The sequence below is a fragment of the Amblyraja radiata genome, chromosome 1 (assembly GCF_010909765.2).
Source record: "Amblyraja radiata isolate CabotCenter1 chromosome 1, sAmbRad1.1.pri, whole genome shotgun sequence".
Lineage (NCBI taxonomy): Eukaryota > Metazoa > Chordata > Chondrichthyes > Rajiformes > Rajidae > Amblyraja > Amblyraja radiata.
In genome coordinates this window covers 73,275,719-73,299,386 of record NC_045956.1, presented here as the reverse complement: position 1 = coordinate 73,299,386, position 23,668 = coordinate 73,275,719, and the positions used below count along the sequence as shown (strand labels likewise).

At 42.5% G+C, this 23,668-nt stretch overlaps 1 protein-coding gene across 4 annotated transcripts in view; it reads left to right on the top strand.

The window, feature by feature from the left end:
- The window catches only part of wdfy3 (WD repeat and FYVE domain containing 3), a 280,679-nt gene that overhangs the window by 80,211 nt on the left and 176,800 nt on the right, over window positions 1-23,668 (top strand). For 3 of the 4 annotated variants that reach the window (XM_033024134.1, XM_033024105.1, XM_033024115.1), the window contains 5 exons: window positions 1,824-1,990; window positions 3,439-3,906; window positions 17,327-17,425; window positions 19,508-19,701; window positions 20,064-20,518. In XM_033024134.1, coding sequence (XP_032880025.1) covers window positions 1,824-1,990; window positions 3,439-3,906; window positions 17,327-17,425; window positions 19,508-19,701; window positions 20,064-20,518 — 1,383 coding nt within the window. The remainder of the gene's footprint in view (window positions 1-1,823; window positions 1,991-3,438; window positions 3,907-17,326; window positions 17,426-19,507; window positions 19,702-20,063; window positions 20,519-23,668) is intronic. The other variant, XM_033024126.1, reaches the window with a different exon arrangement.

Sequence of the window (23,668 nt, the reverse complement as noted above, 5' to 3'; positions counted from 1 at the left end):
TGCCTTCTCCCCATAGCCCCTGACTCCGCTATCTTCAAGAGCCCAAAGTATCCAGAGAACCGGCCTCCACCTGAGGCAGAGAATTCCACAGACTCACAACTCTCTGTGTGAAAAAGTGTTTCCTCATCTCCGTTCTAAATGGCTTACCCCTTATTCTTAAACTGTGGCCCCTGGTTCTCGACTCCCCCAACATCGGGAACATGTTTCCTGCCTCTAGTGTGTCCAAACCCTTAATAATTGTATATGTTTCAATAAGATATCCTCTCATCCTTCTGAATTCCAGAGTATACAAGCCCAGGCGCTCCATTCTCTCAGCATATGACAGTCCCGCCATCCCGGGAATTAACTTTATGAACCTACGATGCACTCCCTCAATAGCAAGAATATCCTTCCTCAAATTTTGAGACCAAAACTGCACACAATGTACCAGATGTGGTCTCCCTAGGGCCCTGTATAACTGCAGAAGGACCTCTTTGCTCCTATACTCAACTACTCTTGTTATGAAGGCCAACATGCAGGTGCCTGCTGTACCTGCATGCTTACTATCATTGACTGATGAACAAGGACTCGTAGATCCCGTTGTACTTCCCCTTTTCGCAAATTGACACCGTTTAGATAATAATTTTCCTTCCTGTTTTTGCTACCTAAGTGCATAACCTCACATTTATCCACATTAAACTACTTCTGCGATGCATCTGCCCACTCACTCAACCTGTCCAAATCGCCCTGCATTCTCATAGCATCCTCCTCACAGTTCACACTGCCACCCAGTTTTATGTCATATGCAAATTTACTAATGTTACTTGTAATCCCTTTATCTAAATCATTAATATATATTGTAAATAGCTGCGGTCCCAGCACCGAGCCTTGCGGTACCCCATTAGTCACTGCCTGCCATTCTGAAAGGGACCCGTTAATCCCTACTCTTTGTTTCCTGTCTGCCAACCAATTTTCTATCCATGTCATCACCCTACCCCCAATACCATGTGCTCTAATATTGCCCACTAATCTCCTATGTGGGACCTTATCAAATGCTTGCTGAAAGTCCAGGTACACCCTTGCTCTCCCTTGTCCATTTTCCTAGTTATTTCCTCAAATAAAATCCAGAAGATTAGACAAGCATGATTTCCCCTTCTTTGGAGTGTGGGAGCAAACCAACCCGGATAAACCACATAGAGAGAACTTCCAAACTCCATATAGTCAGGATCGAATCCGGGTCTCTGGCGCTGTAAGGCAGCAACTTTGCTGCTGTGCCACTAGTACTTAAAATGTGTTGAAGGTTATCACCTTGTGGATAACTATGTTCTCCTGTTGTACTTGGATGTATTTGGGAGTTTTCAATCCTAGCCTACTGCATGAAGCTATAGCATTGGGATGGCTGCTGGCGTTGAATTTGGCAGTAAACACAGATCAGTTGCATGTTGTAACTGCAATTGACATTGGCTTGAAATTTACACTTAACCATCAACTCCAAGGTAGTTTCTGGTTTGGTCATCTCCCAGTAAACCCTGTTTTCATCTGTGGTATGTACCCCAGTCAAAACCTCTGGGAGGGAACCTCCTCAAAGCGGCTGATGTCCTGAGAAGCTAGAGTTTTCAATCAGCAGTCCCTCTGAAATGATTAAGCTACAATTTACCATTTTTCCATATGTCCATCCGCTTTCAAAATTGTCCTTTGCTTATATCCAAAGCGTAAGTTGGCACTGCTCTTTATTATAACCTTTCATACTGTAGAAACAACAGTTTAGCTTGTTTGCAGCTAATTTTAATGTTTTATACAATAGTTAACATATCAGCTAATCATTATGTGCATACAAATTTTAGATTGGAACAAACAAAAGAGCCTGATGCTAAAGAGGCACTGATGGACTTGGTACACTTGGTGACTTCATTAACAACATATGGGATCAATGAATTAAGACCCACAGGCATAAGTAGTGGCGCACCTTTCCTTCTGCCAGGATTTGCAGTACCACAACCTACTGGCAAAGGTAATGTTATGGGTTCATTCTTAATGTTGATGTAAAGAATAAAACTATAATGAATACCCTGGAAGCAACTGTTTATTTTTTGAAAATGTAACATGATAATCTAATTCATGTTAGCAATATAATGTTACATATCACACCATTTTAATGCAAATAATCATTTCTACTGCAAATGTTATCTCCAGATAAAAGTTTATTCATCAGATTTTAATGTTGATCAAATATCTTTAAATTATGTACTATATTTAAATATAATTTTACATATAATACCAAAAAAATTACACTTTTGTAAATGATAATTTCAAATTGATATCATTGTATTAGACTAAGTGGGACCCGTTGGGTCCCAGCTTCACACGGGACGGCTGGTGCGCACACACACACACGCACGCTCACACACACACACACACACACACACACACACACACACACACACACACACACACACACACACACACACAGACAGACGCACAGACATACGCACAGACACGCGCGCACACACACACGCACATGCACACACACTCACATACACTCTCACACTCACACACACTCGCTCACTCTCACTCACAGACACATATACACACTCACAGACACACACCATAAATATGGCAGTAAACTTTCTTGAATACTCACACGGTTGAGCGCGGACTCTCCAATTTGGGGCTTCCGCAATCAGCGTGACCTCTGCATTTACTGGAAATTACGCAATCAGCGCGACCTCTTTACTCACCGGAAATTATGCAATCAACGAGACCTGTCCACTAAGCGGAAGTCACGAAATGTGCGTGACTTTTGAACCAAACGCAGTCGGACCTAAAAAAGCATTTATTCCTTCCAAACACAGTCAGACCTAATAAAGCATTGCAATTTCAAGCACAGGCAGGGCAGCAGGCCAAACAACTCATGGCATTGTCATTAAGGGCTAACAAATCATTGATTGCAAGTACATTGCAGACTCACAGTTCAGTTGATTCACAGCTTAGAATGAGAGTCGTGGCCTCTCACTCGTGATCCTGCAGAGTGACTGAGTCACGTCCAGGCATCCGGGGTTTTATAGTAGAAAAATGTGTTAGAGTAAAATGGAGAACACGGGCAGTAGACCATTCACCTTAATTTTTTACATTGTTTTATTATTGAGGAAAATGCTGAACGAAAGAAAGAGTTTGAAATGTTTATTGTACCACGTTTGGGAAACAGTTTGGTGTATAGATAGGAAAAGGATCCACTTGGTGTGAAGAAATTGGTAGAACTCTGGTCTTGAAAGCTCATCAGCAAATTAAATTCTGGAAGGTATTTTGTTATTAATGATGTGAATGTTTGCTACTGTTTAGTTTTTGCTTTGATAAAATTCATTTAAATGTATTGGGGATATACATGAAATGCATTTTCTGAAATTGCAGACTAGTTATTAAAATTGTGCATTGAATGTTCTCATCCTTTTCTTAAACTAGGTCGCACAGTAAAAAACATCCAAGCCTTTTCTGTTCTTCAGATCGCCTTTTTAAAAGTGAAAACAAGCCATCTTGCCAGAATCATCTTAGATGCCATTTCAAACATCTACATGGCAGATAATGCCAATTACTTCATCCTAGAATCTCAGCACACCCTCTCTCAGTTTGCTGAGAAGATTTCGAAAGCCCCAGAGGTGCAGCCAAAGTACTTTGAAATGTTGGAGTTGATTATTTTCAGCTTAAACTATATTCCTTGTAAAGAACTAATAAGTGTCAGCATCTTATTAAGGTCCAGCACGTCTTACCAATGTAGCATCATCGCAATGAAGACACTTTTGAAATTTGCACGCCATGATCCTATTTTTCGGGATGTGTATCGGGAGGTTGGATTGCTTGAGGTGATGGTGAATCTTCTGCACAAATACGCTGCTCATTTAAAAGAACCTATTCAGAGTTCTAATGACTCAGGTAATTTCTTATTTCTCGACAATCATAGAATGTTTAAACATACTTCTAGTATCAAGATGACCTTTGTACGTCAGTTGATTTTCAGTTTATTTATTTATTTAGTCCGACTTATTTTCTTCTTGTATACCTTGTTCGGAATGGAATGATCGAGTTAGGATAGGAAGCCTGAGTGCGGAATTATCTTGATGAGCTGATTGGTCTTTTCCTTCCTATGTTTTTGCATCTGAATGGAAGCCAAAACTTGGCATTGTTACTTCTAATATTACATTATTTATGGTTTCAGGAATATAATTAATGTGAAGCAATTCTAGTGGACACTTTTATAAATAACTAGACCAAGTGGGACCCGTTGGGCCATGTCCCCCAAAGCTGGGGGTGTCACACAGGAGGGCTGGTCCCAGAACGCGGCGTCGGCGCTCACGCCGGAGACAGGCGTCCCCCGGAGCCAATCACCCCCATCACCCATTTCCCCAACGTAACCTTGTTCGCCCAACGCAATATTTTACCACTCACCCAGAGCCCCCAACTGTGCAGGCACAGCTCATTTCTCCTCATCCCCTCCCCCTCCTCTTCACCCTTCCTCTTCTCTCCCATCACCTCCTCCCCTCCTCCACTCCCTCCTTCACCTCTCCCTCCCTCTCCTTTCTCCTCCCCTCAGTCACTCTCTACTCAGCCCCTCCCTCCCACCCTCCATAACCCCTCTCCCCTCCCTACCCTCCTGACTGTTGGGCCCCATTTCCCCTACTCAATATTCCACCACTCACCCGTTTCCCCCAACGCAACTTGTTTCCACCTCTCACCCGTTCTCCCAACGAATCAATCCTTCCCACGTGGGGGCGGGGGGGCGCAAAAATCTCACTCTCTCCTTACACCCCTTGAAGCTGCTGATCCCATTGTCACTCTGTCACCTCTCCCTCCCGCTCCTTTTCCCTACCCTCAGTCACTCCCTCCCTCACCTCTCCCCTTTCGCACTCCCCCAGTAAAGACAATGTTTAAATAACATTTCTTCTCCTCCCATCCCCCACTCTAATAGCTTCTGTATTGGCAGCAGAGATCACATTGTGATGTCATTTTCGGTTTTCGGAATCTTCACAGCTTGTGTAAATGCGATCCCAATGTGATTGGACGACTGAGATATCATCGTGACATTATCACTGGAAGCTGCGCGAAAAGTTTCTCACTCACAGGCAGTTATTATTTTCAAAGTTGGCTTTTTTAATACTTTAAATATCAATAACCTGTGAAATGTAACCAAATGTGAAGAAACTTGATACTAACGACCACGGGAAAAAGCCGAGTAAGATTCTGCATAAATTTGAGCGATCTGTATACCATTTTGGCGGTACATAAGTGTGCGTAGTTCCTTGATCTCACAGACAGACAGACAAACAAGACAAGACTTTTAATAGTTTACTAGACCAAGTGCAGACATGTTGGGTCTGCTCCCCCAATGCAATATTACAACACTCACCCGTTCCCCCAACGCAACCCGTTCACCCAACGGAACACAGGCAGGTGTGGGGGGCAGGGGGTTGTGTGGGAGGGGAGGGGGTGTGTGTGGGGGGGGGTGAGGTGGAAGGGACAACTTTATGGCGTTGCAATTTTGGTCCTTCTCGTGCTCACAGCAAATTTCAGAACTATGTGCATTGAAGTCTCGATGGTTTCTGAGTTGTTGTCAGGAATGTGAAGCTGGTAAATGATCTTGAATAACTTTAGAAGCTGGTCTGTAAGTGGGATTGAATTCATTTACCACGGTGTTGAGAGTTGGCCGTACTTTCAAATCATATTTGGTCCGCGATGGGAAGTGTGTGGGAGGGAGGGGGGTTGAGGAGGGAGCACTGCGCTATGGGAGGGAGGGAGGGGCGGTGAGGAGGGAGCACCGCGCTGTGGGAGGGAGGGAGGGAGCACCGTACTGTGGGCGGGAGGGACCCGAGTGAGGCCGCGGGCGGGCGTGGACCTTAGGACCCGAGCGAGGCCAAGGCTGGGCGTGGACCCGAGCGAGGCTGCGGGAATGCGTGTGTGAAACGAGCGCCGACCCGACCCACCTCATTGTGACATCATCAGTCGAAGCTGGTTGATGAATCTGGGTGTGAAATACGGTTAAAAAGGCCATTTTGTCTTTTTATTCACCAATAACTTGTGAAATATAGGATCACATTTTAAGTGAACCTGATCGCTGTGTGGAGGGGAAAATGTGAGTCATTATAAGTTTATATATATAAATACACACACACACACACACACACACACACACACACACACACACACACACACACAATGAGACTTTTATTGGTATAGAGATAGATATTGTTTTTTGAATGTCTTTCAAATGCATTAAGGTTGGCAAGTGGTTAAAATATGGTTGGGCCCATTGCAAAATGGTATATCTGGAATTTTGTTCTGTGCTCATACAAAAGTAAATATGTTGCTTTAGTTTTAGATCACAAAGGAGAAAATAGCAGATTACCCTGCTCCACTCATTCCCCAGTGATCTAGCTTCTAAAACCCTATAAATATTTCCACAGATTCGCCACCTTTCACACGATGTAGTTCCTACTTCGTTTTAAATAACTGCCCCCTAATCTTGTAACTAGGTCCTATCAATTGAAATTCTCTGACTGGCGCAAACATCTCAACACCTATTCCATCATGCGCTTGTGTTATGATCCTATGTTTTAATAAGATCACTCCTGCTTTTACTAAATCTCGAAGAATGTAGATCATTTTATTTCACTGTGCATGATAAGGCATCTCTCTCATTTCAGGAATTAATCTAACAAATTTATTTTGGACTGCCTTCAATACCAGAATATAATTTCTTAAATAAGAGGACAGCACACCAGATGCGGGCTCACGTCTATTTGTAAAATGGTAGCAATATGTCCCTCTTTCTAAACTTCAACCCTCTTGCAATAAAGGCAGTATGTAATTGCTTCCTAACTACTAGCTGTACCTGTCTGAAAACCTTTGTGATCCATGCTCAAGACCTAGATCACTTATATAGAACATAGAACAGTACAGCACAAGATCAGGGTCTTCGGCCCACATTGTCTGTGCCGAACCTGATGCCAAGACTATCTCTTATCTACCTTTGTTTAATCAATATCCCTCCATTTCTATACCTATCCAAAAGTCCCTTAAATGCCACAATTGTATCTTTCTTAACCACTAACCCCAGCATGTTCCAGGCACTCACCACTCTCTGTGTAAAAATGGTGCCCCGCATAACTCCTTTAAACATTGCCCCACTCATCTTAAGCTATGTTTTTAAGTATTTGATTTTTCCATCCAAGGGGAAAAGGTTCTGACTGTTTTCCCCCATCTGTGCCACATAATTTTATCTGTATCTCCCCTCAAGATCTGACGTCCCAGAGAAAACGTTCCATAGCCTTCCTGTAATGGGGCGACCAGAATTGCATGCAATACTCCAAATTCGGCTAACTAAAGTTGTTTAAAGCTACATCATGATTTCTTGACTCTTATACTCCATTCCCTGCTCTATGAAAGCAATCAAACCATATGCCTTCTTTACCACTCCACCTACTTGTGTTACCACTTTCAGGGAGTTATGGACTTGGACCCCGATCCCTCTGCACATCAATGCTGTTTCGGGTGATGGCAATAATTGGAGATTTTGCCCTTACATTTGACCTGCCAAAGTTCAATACCTCGCACTTACTCGAATCAAACTCTATCTGCCATTTCTCCACACATTTCCGTAGCTGATCCATATCCCTCTTTGCTACTTTGACAGCCTTCCTCACAGTTCACAATGGTGTCATGTGCAAACTTACTAACCAACTTATCTTCATTTTTGTCCAGGTCATTTCTATATATCACAAACAGCAGAGGTCCTAGCACAGATCCCCGTGGAATTCCACTGGTCACAGACCTCCAGCCTGAATAATTGTCCTTCCACCATAACCCTTTGCTTCTATCAGTATGCCAAGTCTAAATCATTGTTATTCCCATGCATCTTAATCTTCTGGATCAGCCTACTGTAGGGGACATTATCAAATGCCTTAATAAAATCCATGTAGATAACATCCTACACCCTGCTCTCATTGATTACCATTGTCACCTCCTCAAAAAACTGGATCAAGTTAGTATGGCCTGACCTACTGTGTATAAAGCTATGCTCACTGTCCCTAATTAACCCACTCTCTTCCAAATGGGAATAAATCCTATCCCGAAGAATCCTCTCCAATAGCCTCCCTACCACTGATGTGAGACTCACTGCCCTATAATTCCCTTGATTCGCTCTACTTCCCCTCTTAAATAAAGGAACAACATTAACTTCTCTCCAGTCCTCCGAGACCTAGTCTGTGGCAAAAGAAGCAAAAATCTTCTACAATCTCCTCTCTTGCCTCTTTCAATAACCTGAGATTAATCCCATCGAGTCCTGGGGATTTATTTCCTGGGCTCCAAAGGTTTAGACATGTTTGAGAGGGAGGATAAAGACGTGTAGTTGTTCTATTAATTAGGCAAACTGTCACAGCAGCACTCAGAGAGGACATACTGGAGGGTTTGTCCAATGTGGGAAGAGGTCTTCAAGAGCCCCAACACCACCTCCTCCTCCATCTCAAAATGCCCTTACATATTTGTATTCTCCACACTGATCTCATAGTCCTCCATGCCCTTTGTGAAACAGATGCGGTCTCACTTAGCACCTCGCCTACATCCCCAGACTCCAAGCACAAATTCCCTCCTTTATTCTTGAGCAGCCCTACTTTCTCCCTGGTTTAACTCATGTTTTTAATATAGGTATAGAAAGCTGGCATTTTCTTTGATCTGACTCATCAAAGTGGCTCCTTTTGGCTCTTCTTGAGTTCTTTTCTCCTCCCTTTATATTCCTCAGATCTGTCTGACTCCATCCTCTTAAACTTTGCATGCACACCTTATCTTTTTGACCAAATTTATTACGTCTTTGGTCAACACAAGGTTCCATTACTTGCTATCCTTATCCCTCATCCTCATTGGCACACGCATTGGCATTTTAGAACTTTGATCAACTGTTCTTTACATGACTCCCACATGTCAGATGTAGACAATTGTTTCCTGTATGCCCTGTCAAGCTCCTGCCTAATAAAGTTGTAATTTGCCTTTCTCCAATTTAGTACTTTCCCGCAAGGTCCACTCTTCTCCTATTCAAAACAATCATAAAACTCATGGAGTTGTGATCACTATCTCCAAAATGCTCTTCTACTGAAATACTGGTCACCTGGCCAGGCGCAATTCACAATAAAAGGTCCATCCTTTCTCACGTTGGACTATCTACATACTGTTTCCAGAACCCCTCTTGAATTCACCTCAAATTCTGCCTCTTCTAAGTCTTTCGCACTGAGCAAACCCTAGCCAATATTGGAGAATTAACTAAGACAACCCTGATGCTTTGGTAATCTGTCGATATATCTGTTCCTTCTATCTCTTGCTTGCTCTTTGAAAAGCATATAGTGCAATTCCATTGGAGTGTATACGCTTTTCTTGTTTCCGAGCTTCCCACATTGGACAACCCTCCAGTATGTCCTCTCTGAGTGCTGCTGTGACAGTTTGTCTGATAACACAATTACACCTCTTTATTCTCCCTCTCAAACATGTCTAAACCATTGGTACCCCAGAAATTGTCAGTCGTGTCTTTCTCGCAACCACATTTCTGCAATTGTCACAACAGCATAGTCCCAAGGACTGATCCGGGCTCTGAGTTAATCTGCTTTCTCCACAATACTCCGTACATTGAAATAAGCACTCTTCATCCCATCAGCGTCACCATATTCTTTCACCTCTCCCTGCCTCTCCTTCCTTTGAGTCCTTTTGATTCTAACCTCTACCTTCCCATCAGTCCCTCCAATTTCTAACCTACTACACTGGTTCCCACCCATCTGCAATATTTTCTGCTTTTGGATAATAGTTGGAATTTAAGTTACTCTCATCATGGTGTGTAACCTCACACTTTGCCACGAAATACTCCATTTGCCAAGTTTTCTTCCACTTATTCAATCCTAATATACTGTCGTAAGAATGTCGTAAGAATACTTACGTAAGAATGCTGTTCATCGATTACAGCTCAGCATTCAACACCATTATACCATCAAAACTGATCACCAAACTCGGTAACCTGGGCATCGACCCCTCCCTCTGCAACTGGATACTGGACTTTCTAACCAACAGACCCCAGTCTGTTAGGTTAGGCAAGCACACCTCTTCAACCCTCACCCTGAACCCCGTGCTGTGTGCTGAGCCCCCTCCTCTACTCCCTCTTCACCTATGACTGCACACCTGTACATGGTACTAATACCATCATCAAGTATGCAGATGATACAACGGTGATTGGCCTCATCAGCAACAACAATGAGTCGGCCTACAGGGAGGAGGTCCAGCACTTAGCAGCATGGTGCGCTGACAACAACCTGGCCCTTAACTCCAAGAAGACCAAGGAGCTCATTGTAGACTTCAGGAAGTCCAGGGGCGGCACGCACACCCCCATCCACATTAACAGGACGGAGGTGGAACGTGTTTCTAGCTTCAGGTTCCTGGGAGTCAACATCTCCGATGACCTCTCTTGGACCCACAATACCTCAACTCTGATCAAGAAGGCTCACCAGCGTCTCTTCTTCCTGAGGAGACTGAAGAAGGTCCATCTGTCTCCTCAGATCCTGGTGAACTTCTACCGCTGCACCATCGAGACAATACCTCAACTCTGATCAAGAAGGCTCACCAGCGTCTCTTCTTCCTGAGGAGACTGAAGAAGGTCCATCTGTCTCCTCAGATCCTGGTGAACTTCTACCGCTGCACCATCGAGAGCATCCTTACCAACTGCATCACAGTATGGTATGGCAACTGCTCTGTCTCCGACCGGAAGGCATTGCAGAGGGTGGTGAAAATTGCCCAACGCATCACCGGTTCCTCGCTCCCCTCCATTGAGTCTGTCCAAAGCAAGCGTTGTCTGCGGAGGGCGCTCAGCATCGCCAAGGACTGCTCTCACCCCAACCACGGACTGTTTACCCTCCTACCATCCGGGAGGCGCTACAGGTCTCTCCGTTGCCGAATCAGCAGGTCCAGGAACAGCTTCTTCCCGGCGGCTGTCACTCTACTCAATAACGTACCTTGGTGACTGCCAATCACCCCCCCCCCCCCCCCCCCCGGACACTTATTATTATTTATTCAAATCATTTGCTATGTCGCTCTTCCAGGGAGATGCTAAATGCATTTCGTTGTCTCTGTACTGTACACTGACAATGACAATTAAAATTGAATCTGAATCTGAATCTGATATGCTTTTTCGTGTCATTGGCAAACGACACCTTATTGATGCCCTCACTTCTTCTCGCCCCCACTCCCAGGCTATAATGCGTCGTAAGTAATTGAATGCCAAGATATTCCCCTTTATATCCACATATATGCTCCACAATATATATCTTATATATATATATATATAACATATATATATCACATATATATCCTATATATGCTCCACAAGTTAACATCCTTCCAGCCTGATAAAGACCCCTTTATTCCCACACTGTTTCCAATGTGATTACCAATCTTCAGTCCATGCTAACACACTTTGCTCAATAATGTAGTCTGTGATGTATATGCAAATGTGCCTGTACCTCGTGACTCAGGTCAGGTGACCTTCTAGAAGTTTCCGTTGGTTGTTCAGATTAAATCTTACTTACAAGATGGCAGACGTGTATTAATTGTGCTAGTCACAACCGGGCCTTACAGAGAACATTACATGGTGTCAAAGTAAAAAAACCTAAAGAAAAGAATGGTAGGACTCAAGCCTCCAGGGCCACTCTCCATGCAAGGAAACTTGGCCAAGAATTATAAGGACTGGATAAAGGCATTCCAGCTGCAACATTTCTCCACGTGGCCGGACCAGCAGTTCAGAAGCTTTATGAGACCTTTCGGTTCACCCCTGAGGAAAGTGACAAAATACAACCGCTGAAGAATAAGTTACTGTGAACCAAAAAATAACTTAACTGTCACAAGATACTTATTTAATACACGTAATCAGCGGCGAGGGGAGACCTTCTCCAGCTACCTGACTGCAGTGAAGGCTTTAGCTAATGATTGAGAGTTTGGCATTATCAATGATTCGTTGCTGCGAGACAGAATCGTCTGCGACATCACCAGCCAGCCGCTCCGGGAGAAACTTCTACAATGCGATGATTTAACACTGTAAAAATGCAGTGACATGTGTATGATCGCAGAAACATCAGCCGAGCATGTGAAGAAACTTGCCCCAACCGCCATCGACACAGAAGAGACAGTGGATGACGTGAAACGGGACAGCGCCAGTCGGCCATGGGGCCGAGGCAGGGATTCGCGACCCAGACTGCCACAGACAGAATTCCGTGATTCTGGTAAGGATACCGTAGGCCAGTCATGCAACCGCGGCCATAAAGGCAACTACTGCACCGCTCAGTACATGAGATGTTATACCTGCGGAGAGATTGGACATCTTTCCAGATCCTCCGACTGCCCGGTAAATCGAGCGCCCAACAGCCGCCCACGTCCCTGACAACATGACCGGCTAATCAGACAAAAGGCCGGGGATTGGAGCCGTGACGTCCGCGACATCGATTTCCAGACGAACGCTTCACCGCTGCCTGAGCCAATGGACGACGACGTTGATGTATTCTACATTGACGCCGTGACTGACGCCATTATTGAGTCGACGCGCGAATGGGGGACAGATGTGCAGCATCAACAATGTGAACATTGAGTTCAAACTTGACTCTGGCGTTCTGCCAGAGTCGACATCCTGCCAGAGCGCTTGCCTTACTGAATGAACCCTGTGGGGCAGGCAAAGGGGAACGTCAAAGTAGGTAAGAAAGAATATAGAGTTGTCTTTCAAGTAGTGGAGGGGAATGTGAAACCCATATTTGGGAAACTAACGTGTGAAAAGTTAGGGCTTCTTGTGTGAAAGGAGGTGGTTGATGGCGTGAGTGCGAGCCCATCATACACTGCGAGGATCATTGAGGAAAACCACGAAATTTTTCAAGGGCTGGGAAAGCTAAAAAGACATGAGTACACCATAGCGCTGCAAAGGAACGTGGAACCTAAGCAAAACCCACCCCACACTATCCCCAATAAGATCAGGGATAAGGTCAAAGCCGGATTAGAGCGCATGAAAAGCTTGGGAGTCATAAAGCCCGTGAGCGAACCGACGGATTGGGTGAATTCAATGACTGTGGTTAGCATTGGCGAAGTCTGCATATCCCTTGACCCACATGACCTCAATGCGGCCATTCGTAGGGAGCATTTCCCGATGCCGACGTTCGAGAACATTGCAGCCCGCATGCCGAAGGCAGAATGGTTCTCGAAATTCTCGAATAGTGGGTACTGGCAGTTTCCACTGAGCGATGCCAGCTCGCGTCTGACCACATTTAATACTCCCTTTGGGAGATACCGATTCCTCGTGCTTCCATTTGGAATCTCATCCGCAAGTGAGATTTGGCAGCGGGCGATGCAGGAAGAGTTCAGCGATTTAGAAGGGGTAGAGATAGCCGTTGACGACATTCTCGTTTGGGGTGTGAATGCAGCACAACATGACGCAAGGGTGAAAGCCCTGCTCGAACGGGTGAAAGAATCAGGCCTAAAGCTCAATCCCAGAAAGTCAGTAATGCGCTCAAACGAGATTGAATATGTGGGACTTGACTCCTTTTCATACATACCATCACGAGCTGGTTGAAATTGATGGATTAGTCTTGAGGGAAAACTGAATTGTAGTCCCCTAAAGCATGCGAAGGCAGATGCTAAACGCGCTACATGAATCGCATCTGGGAGTAGTGAAACTTAAACAACGAGCCTACAATTTAGTTAGTTAGGCCCGGAATGAATGCACATATTGAGGACACAGTGGGAAATTGCTCGATATGCCAGGCGACCAGGAAAGCACAAGCAAGCGAGCCGCTCCAACCACACTTCATCCCCAGCAGACCTTGGTCTAAGGTCGGAGCAGACATCTTCCATCTGGATGGAGTTGACCATTTGCTTGCAGTGGACTATTACTCCGAATACCCAGAAATAGCGCAACTGACGGACATGACGTCACATTCGGTGATACGTGAGATGACGGGCATGTTTGCCCAGAATGGCATTCCTGACTTGGTGATGACAGATAACGCGAGACAATTTGACTATGCTGAGTTTCGTAGGTTCCAGGATGACTGGGAATATGCTCATGTCACCTCAACTCCCATATATCCACAGAGCAACGGGCAGATAGAGTGTTGTGTGCAAACTATAAAAGGTATGAAGAAAGCCAAACGCAGCGGCTGTGACCCGATGTACGCCATCCTCGAATACCGCAACACCCGCCTTGACGGGACAGGCGGCTATGCCCCCTCACAGTTACTGAACAGTAGACTGTTAAGAAGCAAATTTCCATCGCTCTTACTGCCACATCGTGTCCCGCCCATGGGATGACAACTGGCCGTCCGGCAAGAAAAACAGGCAGCATACTTCAATGAGAAGGCAAGCGCCAAGCCGCTGCCGCGCCTGGAACAGCAGCAGCAGGTGAGGTTTCATGCCAAACCAACCGAGTGGCAACGTGGCCGGATTGCAAGAGAAAACCTGTCCCCTCGGAGCTACGTCATCTCTACACCGAATGGTACTGAGTTCCACAGAGACAGGAAGGACATACGACCTGCGCACGAAGCAGCTGAGCCATGCCCTGGCAACACGCAGCAGACAAGTGCGAACACTCTCCCACAAGAAGGAAACTCTTTCCCAGAAGGAGCTAGTCTCCCAGACTCAAGAGAACTATCACAGGCCGCATCACCAGGTTCTGTGGTGGGGGAACCGGCTCGAAGTGTGCCAAGTCATACACACAAACAACAGAAATACCGCACAGAACGAGGTGGAAATACGACTTGCACGAGAAGTGGGCGATGGTCGAAACCCCAAACTCGACGTTATGTAAAATTGATGGACAATTATTTTATAGTTCTGTAATATGTAGAGCACTGTGTTATTTGTGGTAATTTATCCACAATAAGTTGAGTAAAGGTTCCAGTTATTTTTTTGACCCCAGCGTTGAAGGGGGAGATGTGATGTAATTAAAGTGAAGGGGGAGATGTGTATATGCAAATGTGCCTGTACCTCGTGACTGAGGTCAGGTGACCTTCTAGAAGTTTCCGTTGGTTGTTCGAATTAAATCTTACTTACAAGATGGCGAACGTGTATTCATTGTGCTAGTTACAACCGGGCCTTACAGAGAACATTACATAGTCTTATCATGTGCATCAGACTTTTATGTGATCAATACCTTCTGGATATCAATATATAGACTATATCTTTAAGTTCCCTTCTGTGGGGAAGATAACTTCCCTGCTTGTTACATCCTCAAAGAATCCTTCAAATATCTTATTTTTATGACTGTTTATTTACATTATATTTACATTATATGAAATATAAGCTATTTCCTTCTAGATTATGGACTCCAGCGATCTTATCAACAAGCATTGAGAGAATCTGTCTATAGTTATCCACGTTTTTTTTTCCTTCCTTCTGGAACGATTAAGTCACATTTTACCAATGACGTATGATGAAAGAATGGGTTGACTGGGTTTGTATTCGTTGGAATTTAGAAGGATGAGAGGGAATCTTACAGAGACATATACAATTCTTAGAGGATTGGACAGGGAAGATGCAGGAAAAATGTTCCCGATGTTGGGGGGAGTCCAGAACCAGGGGTCACAATTTAAGTATAAGGGGCAGACCATTTAGGACTGAGATGAGGAAAAACATTTTCACCCAGAGAGTTGTAAATAGAAACATAGAAAATAGGTGCAGGAGGGGACCATTTGGTCCTTTGAGCCTGCACCACCATTCATTGTGATCATGGCTAATCATCCACAATCAGTAACTGTGCCTGCCTTCTCCCCATAATCCCTTGATTCCACTAGCTCCTAGAGCTCTATCTAACTCTCTTTTTAATTCATCCAGTGAATTGGCCTCCACTACCATCTGTGGCAGAGAATTCCACAAATTCACAACTCTCTGGGTGAAAAGGTGTTTTCTCATCTCAGTTTTAAGTCCCCCCCCCCCCCCTTTATTCTCAGACTGTGGCCCCTGGTTCTGGACTCCCCCAACATTGGGAACATTTTTCCTGCATCTAGCTTGTCCAGTAACTTTTATAATTTTATACGTTTCTATAAGATATCCTCTCATCCTTTTAAATTACTGTGAATACAAGCCCATTCTTTCCAATCTTTCCTCATATGACAGTCCTGCCATCCCGGGGATTAACCTCGTGAACCTACGCTGCACTGTCTCAATAGCAAGGATGTCCTTCCTCAAATTATGAGACCAAAACTGCACACAATACTCCAGGTTTGGTCTCACCAGGGCCCTGTACAACTGCAGAAGGACTTCTTTACTCCTATACTCAAATCCTCTTATTATGAAGGCCAACATGGCATTAGCTTTCTTGACTGCCCGCTCTACCTGTATGTTTACTTTCAGTAAATCTGTGGATTTCTCTGCCATAGGAGGCAGTGGAGGCCAATCCACTAAATGTTTTCAAGAGAGTTAGATTTGGCTCTTAGGGCTAAGGGAATCAAGAGATATGGGGAAAAAGACGGAACGGGGTACTGATTTTGGACAATCAGCCATAATCATATTGAATGGCAGTGCTGACTCGAAGGGCCAAATAGCCTACTCCTGCACCTATTTTCTATGTCTATGTTTACTGGTACCTTTCCAGAATTTGAGGAGTTTTGTTAAAACCTCAGCCAATGGCTCCACTAACCCAGCTGTTGCTACCTTTAAAACCATTGTGTGCAGACTATCAGGTTTTGGCGACTTGTCTGCCTTCACTACCATTTTTTTTCTAATATCTTGTTGTTTCTGATAATAATAATAATTGTAATTTCTACATAGTATTTGAAACTAATTCATCAGGTATATGCAATTATTGATTTAGCTTATATGCCATTTCCTTTTAACTCATTGTTAATTCCTTGGACTTGCTCTCTCGGGGTCCCACACATGCCTTCATTACTGTATTCCTTTTTATTTATCCATAAAAGCCCTTGCAATCTGTTTTGATATTAAGCATCATTTTCTCACATTCATTTTTTTCCCCTGAATTAATTTTTTTGGATCTTGTTGGTCGTTTATATGTCCTTGTCCTTTGATCCACCACTCGTCCTTACTATTTTATGTGGTGCGGTGTTAGATTGTATTTTATTCCATTTGATATTGTCCTTGAAATATATTTTATATTCTATCTCCCATCTAGCTATTAATCAATGTTTATATTGATAAAATTTTGTTTAATATCTCCATTTGTTCTCAATATTGATGTATCTTGGTAACATCGATTTGGTGATACCATAGAATTTATCAGAGCCTCTAATAATAAAGTGAACTTGCTGGTTTTAACTCTGAATTTTGTTTACTAAAACAGATTCTAAAGCAAATTGCTCATTGGAGGACCGGAATCAGCTTGCCCTATTAGTAATGGAGGACCTGACAGTACTGTTGCAAGGATCAAACACAAATGCAGGTAATTAGAAGATCTTTTAATTAATGTCCTAAAACAGTAATTTGAAGAAAATACTTAATTTAATAGATTTTTGCATTGGAATTATATATCTAATAATAATAATAATGGATGGGATTTATATAGCGCCTTTCTAATACTCAAGGCACTTTACATCGCATTATTCATTCACTCCTCAGTCACACTCGGTGGTGGTAAGCTACTTCTGTAGCCACAGCTGCCCTGGGGCAGACTGACGGAAGCGTGGCTGCCAATCTGCGCCTACGGCCCCTCCGACCACCACCAATCACTCACACACATTCACACACATTCACACACATTCACACACAGGCAAAGGTGGGTGAAGTGTCTTGCCCAAGGACACAACGACAGTATGCACTCCAAGCGGGATTCGAACCGGCTACCTTCCGGTCGCCAGCCGAACACTTAGCCCATTGTGCCATCTGTCGTCCCGCGCTATCTGTACCCAAGAATATGGTTCTAACTCCCCTTTATGTTCATTTTTCGATATGGGCATCATTAATGAGGCCAGCAAGTACAGTTAACATCCTTGAATTGCGTAATCCTTCTGATGAAGGTATTCATATACTGATGGGGGAAAGTAAATACTAAACTTTTAATCTGTGTGCAGTGAATATACCCAAGTTAAGATATAAATGATTTGCAAGGGAACTTTGAATCACCCACTGAAGCCCTGGTGTGTTACATTCATACACAATCACTACAATACACCGATAGATGGATGTTTAGACCTTATCGTGGGTTGTGCAGAAATGTACCCATCGATGCAAGTGCAAAGCGTTTTGTCAGAATTATGGAAAACACCTTCCACTCTCTGTTTAAAAAAGGTTTCCCTGCGCTGCTCCTTTAAACTTTTTCCCTCTGACTGTAGACTAGCATTTAACATTTCCACCCGGGGGAAAAAGGTTCTGACTCTATCTGTACCTCTCATAGTTTTATAAACTATTATCAGGTCTCCCCTCAGTCTCCAAAGCTCCAAAGAAAACAATCCAAGTTTGTCCAATTTTCCTTTTAACAAATACTCCCTAGTCCAAGCAGCATCCTGATAAATCTCTTCAGCACCCTCTCCAAAGCCTTGACATCCTTCCTGTAACGGGTTGACTCGAACTGCATACAACACTCTAAATGTGTCCTAACCAAAGTTTTATAAAGCTGCAACATGACTTCCTGACTTTTATGCTCAATGTCCCAACCGATAAAGGTAGGCATACCATAAACCTTGTTTACCACTTTATCTACTTGTGTTGATATTTTGAGGGAGCTATGGACTTGGACCCCCAAGATCCCTCTGTACATCAATGCTGTTAGGAGTTATTTTAGATTTGACTTCTCAAAGTGCAGTATCTCATCCTTGCCCAGATTAAAACTCTATTTGCCATTTCTCTGCCAATATCTGTAAATGATCTATATCCCACAATATCCTTAAACAGTTCCTCTTCACTGTCCACAACTCCACCAATCTTAATGTTATTTGCAAACTGAAAAGTTGTTCATTGCACCTGTACTTTACTGTACTTGTGCATATGACAGTACACTTGACTGTAGACTAAAAACTAAAGGCTAATCAAGTCATATAATACACAAACAACAAACATCCAGGCACAGGCGCTTAAGAAATACCACTGGTCATGGACTCCAACCAGAATACCACTCTTCCACCACTGCCCTCTGTCCTCTATTGGTCATCCAGTTTTGAATCCAACTACAAAGTTACCATGGGATCCATGCATCTTAATCTTCTGGATCAGCCCACCATGAATATCTAGCAACAAAATAAAAGTTTTCCAGATGTTTTAAATGAAGATAAAGCTACTTTGTTATGAAGAGCCTGCAGTGGTAGTGATCACTTTACATTTTTGAATTCTCAGATTTTGAACTTCACATAGAGAATTATTTAGCATGAGATCTAACAAACCATTTATAGATGTATGAATATATTATATGTTAATTGTTTGCTGATTGCTGAAAATGATACTTGAAGAAAAAGGTTTGTGGAAGTGGGAATAATAGTAGGAATGGTGTGAAAATGTTTAACATCGATCTTTGTTCCATGTGTTTTTTAAGGTGTTTTCCGAGAGTTTGGAGGAGCACGATGTGTTCATAATATAGTGAAGTATCCCCAGTGCCGAGAACCTGCACTGATGATTATCCAACAGTTAATTTTGTCCCCTAGTGGTGATGATGATATGGGTACTTTATTAGGACTGATGCACACAGCCACACCTGCAGAGCTACAGCTCAAAACTGATATTCTAATGGTAAGTATTATATTCACATTTTAGGTTCACTTTTACATTGCTGTCATTTTTTTTAAAACTCAGCAAAATACTTACTCTTCATAATGTCCTTTTCAACTCTATATCTTGTCAACTGTAAAATCGAAATAACAGCAGGTACATTTGATCAATAACCCTAGTTACCATTGAGACTTGAGCCTATCACAGGGCGAATATCAACTTTTAAATAGTTGGAGGTAACAAGCGATCCCACGGATTTTTCTGAATGTAGAAGTCTTGGTAAATCTGTTTTATGAATCGTAACCAGATTAATGATGTTACTAGAGATCTACTTTATATTTCCATCAATTTACACTGTCTTGAAATTCATATTATCTCCACAGGCTCTACTTACTGTGCTGAGAGAAAGTCACCGCACACGAACAGTGTTCCGAAAAGTTGGGGGATTTGTTTATGTCACCTCACTGTTAGTTGCAATGGAACGATCTTTGATTAATCAACCCAAAGGAGTATGGGAAAAGGTGAACTCAAACCAAGTCTTCGAACTAGTGTATACTGTCATTTGTACACTGACAGCAGCAATGCGTTATGAACCTGCTAATTCACATTTCTTTAAAACTGAAATTCAGTATGAAAAACTTGCAGATGCTGTGCGTTTGCTTGGTTGCTTCTCAAATATGCGACAAATATGTTCAACAACCTCCTACCCTTCAAATATCCAACCATTTCAAAACATACTTGAAGATGATGCATTGTTGGATTCAGTTGGTCCCACACTGAAACATTGTAGTAAACTTTTCTGTTGTCTCTACAAAATGGTCACGGATTCTTTTGACAGGTAGGGACTTCATCGGTTTAACTATTTTTAATTAGAAACTAATTTTTATAAGAATAACAGAATTCTAGCAAAAGTTTCAGAAAAGTTAAATTTTATCAAGTTTTCACACTAGGTTATTTAAAAAAAAATTAAATGCTGGTATTTAATAAGAACAAGGTGAAAATTAATTTAGATGTAAGCCCACAATTGTGATTTACCTGTGTTAATGTGTGCCACAATGGATAGGAATATAGGAGGGAACTGCAGATGCTGGTTTAAACCAAAGATAGACACAAAATGCTGGAGTAAATGCTGGAGTCGAGACCCTTCTTCAGACTGAGATTTAGGGGAGGGGCAGATACAGAAATAAGGAAGTGTAAGGTGTGAGAACGAGTCAACAAAGGGGGTGGAGGTCAAGGGAAATGTAGAATAGATCATTGTTAGCTCGGAGAAAGCAACAACAAAGCAAACAGAGATAATATGTAATCAGGGACAGTCAGACTGGTTGGAGAACTGGGAAGGGGGAGGGATGGAGAGAGAGGGAAAGGAAGGGTTACTTGAAGTTAGATAAGTCAATATTCACACCATTAGGGTGTAAGCTACCCAAGCAAAATATGAGGTGCGGTTTCTCCAATTTGCGCTGGGCCTCATTCGGACAGTGGGGGAGGCCCAGGACAGAAAGGTCAATGTGGGAATGGGAGGGGTGGTTAAAGTGTTTAGCAACCAGGAGATCAAGTATGTTTTGGTGGACTGAGCAGAGGTGTTCACCGAAACGATCGCTGAGCCTGCGCTTGGCCTCTTATATATCGGTGAGACCAAGTGCAGTCTTGTCCCTGACTGTGTGTCCAGGTTGACTAGTCTGACTCTCCCTGATTACATTTTATCCCTATTTGCTTTGCTGTTGCCTTCTCCTAGCTAACAATGATCTATTCTGCGTTTCCCTTGATCTCCACCCCCTTTGTTGTCTCGTTCCACACCTTACACTTCCTTATCTCTGTATCTCCCCCTCCCCTCATTCTGTCTATAGAAGGGTCTTGACCAGAAACATCACCCATTCCTTCTCTCCAGAGATGCTGCCCGTCCCGCTGAGTTACTCCAGCATTTTGAGCCACAATAAAGTGCTAATAATATGTGCCTCTAAACTTCAACATGCAATCATACTAAAGTTAATAGTCACTAGCATATTTTTCCTCAACTTGTTCTTTACAAGAACAAGTGAGAGTGTTTTTTTTAAAAACTCTGCTATTTCACTTCTCAATTTATTTGGCTTCCTGTAAACATTTCTGTATTGACTGAATATTAATGAAGAGTTGATTGATTTTGTTTTTGAAACCAAGTATTTCCTACAAGATCTGAAGAAGGGTCTGAAGAAGGGTTTCGGCCCGAAACGTTACCTATTTCCTTCGCTCCATAGATGCTGCTGCACCCGCTGAGTTTCTCCAGCATTTTTGTGTACCTTTCCTATAAGATGCATTGTTTTTCTTAAGGCAATTGTAAACTGTATTAGAGTTTGTATTCAAATTTTTTTAGAGGAAAAATGCTTTTTTCGAATGAAGTTTGTGGATTTATCTATTTATTCATAAAGCTTTTCCAAAACAGTTTAAAAAAAAAAAAATAGAGTTGTCAATGACACTTGTTTACCAAATTTGTGGCGCCTTGCCGTAAATGCATATTACAGAGGCCCAATGATTTATTGAGTCTTGTTTTGTTTTGGGGTTTTTTTTCTCCCCTCAACAATAATCTGGATGTAACAAAGATGTTTATGGAAAGTAATCACTTCTATTTTTGTTTTTTTATATTTCTTAATTCAGTTGATTATTATATTTAGTACAGCCATGTCTAGACAGACACATCCATGGCAATGCGCATATACGTACATTTACACTTGTTGGGTTTAAGCCACATTGCTTTCGAAGTCTTTTTTTGAAAATTCTGTTTTTGTTTTTGAAAAAGAGTAGAACTGACCAAGAACTTACAAGTCAGTCAGTTTCAAATCTATTTTGGATAAAATATTTCAAGATATGATATAATGACACATTTATAGATTTTAGGATTTTGTAATATCATTGTTGTTTTGCTGGATGGGAAATTGAAAGACTTGACCTAATAATCTTGAGACTTAAGTTAAAAGCTCTGCATGGAAGTTTGTGAATTTTGTTAATTAATTGATTAATTACTTTTGGACGTTTGGATTATTATGAGTAATGATGGCTGTCATTTAAAAACTCTGCTGGTTTAAATCACTGATATTCAGAACATGCCATTCTTAACTGGTCTGATATATATGTCACTCCAGACTCATACTAAGTTCCCCTCTTAAATTGGTCCAGGATGCTGCTCAGTTATCACTACAACCTTTTAGATGACAATTGGAGATGCTCGCAGAGCTTATGTCCAGGATGAAATAAATTGTCTAGCATAGTACAATGGAACTAAATGCTACAAGGAATGTGGGTCAAACGGAGAAGGTTCCATTCATTGGACTTGAATATAATGGAAGTTTGTTTTAGTTGCCCATGAACATAATTGTAAGAGCAGGTGTTTGTTGACCAAGTGTCAACACTTGCATGATCTTGATATCCTGTACATTGGAATGATTTTTCCATTGCAAATTGATCCATATGATTAAATATGAAGGAATCTGCTACCCTGTTTAATATTTAGCAGCAAATATCTTCTTTGTTATAAACCGAAAAAAAAATCCCATTTTAATTTTGGCTTTCCACCACCTGCACTGTTTTGATATTTTTTAAATTAAATGTGAAGTGACAATTTAGTACGTTATTAATTATGACTTCGTAGTTATCCTGTTTTAAAAGATTTGCAAATTTAAGTATGGCCTGGTATAGTTGGTATCTTTTTTTGCTACTACAAGTGAATCAAATGTTCACATTTAAAAAGCTAGTGAAAACTAGTTTTGAAGAGAGACACGAGATATTATAGATGCTGAAATCTTGAGCAAAAAAACAAAGTGCCGGTTCAGCAGATCAGGCAGTATCCATGGAGGGAGCTTTGAAATATATGGTTGTGTTCAAGAAGAAACTGCAGATGCTGGAAAATCGAAGGTACACAAAAATGCTGGAGAAACTCAGCGGGTGCAGCAGCATCTATGGAGCGAAGGAAATAGGTGACGTTTCGGCCCGAAACGTCACCTATTTCCTTCGCTCCATA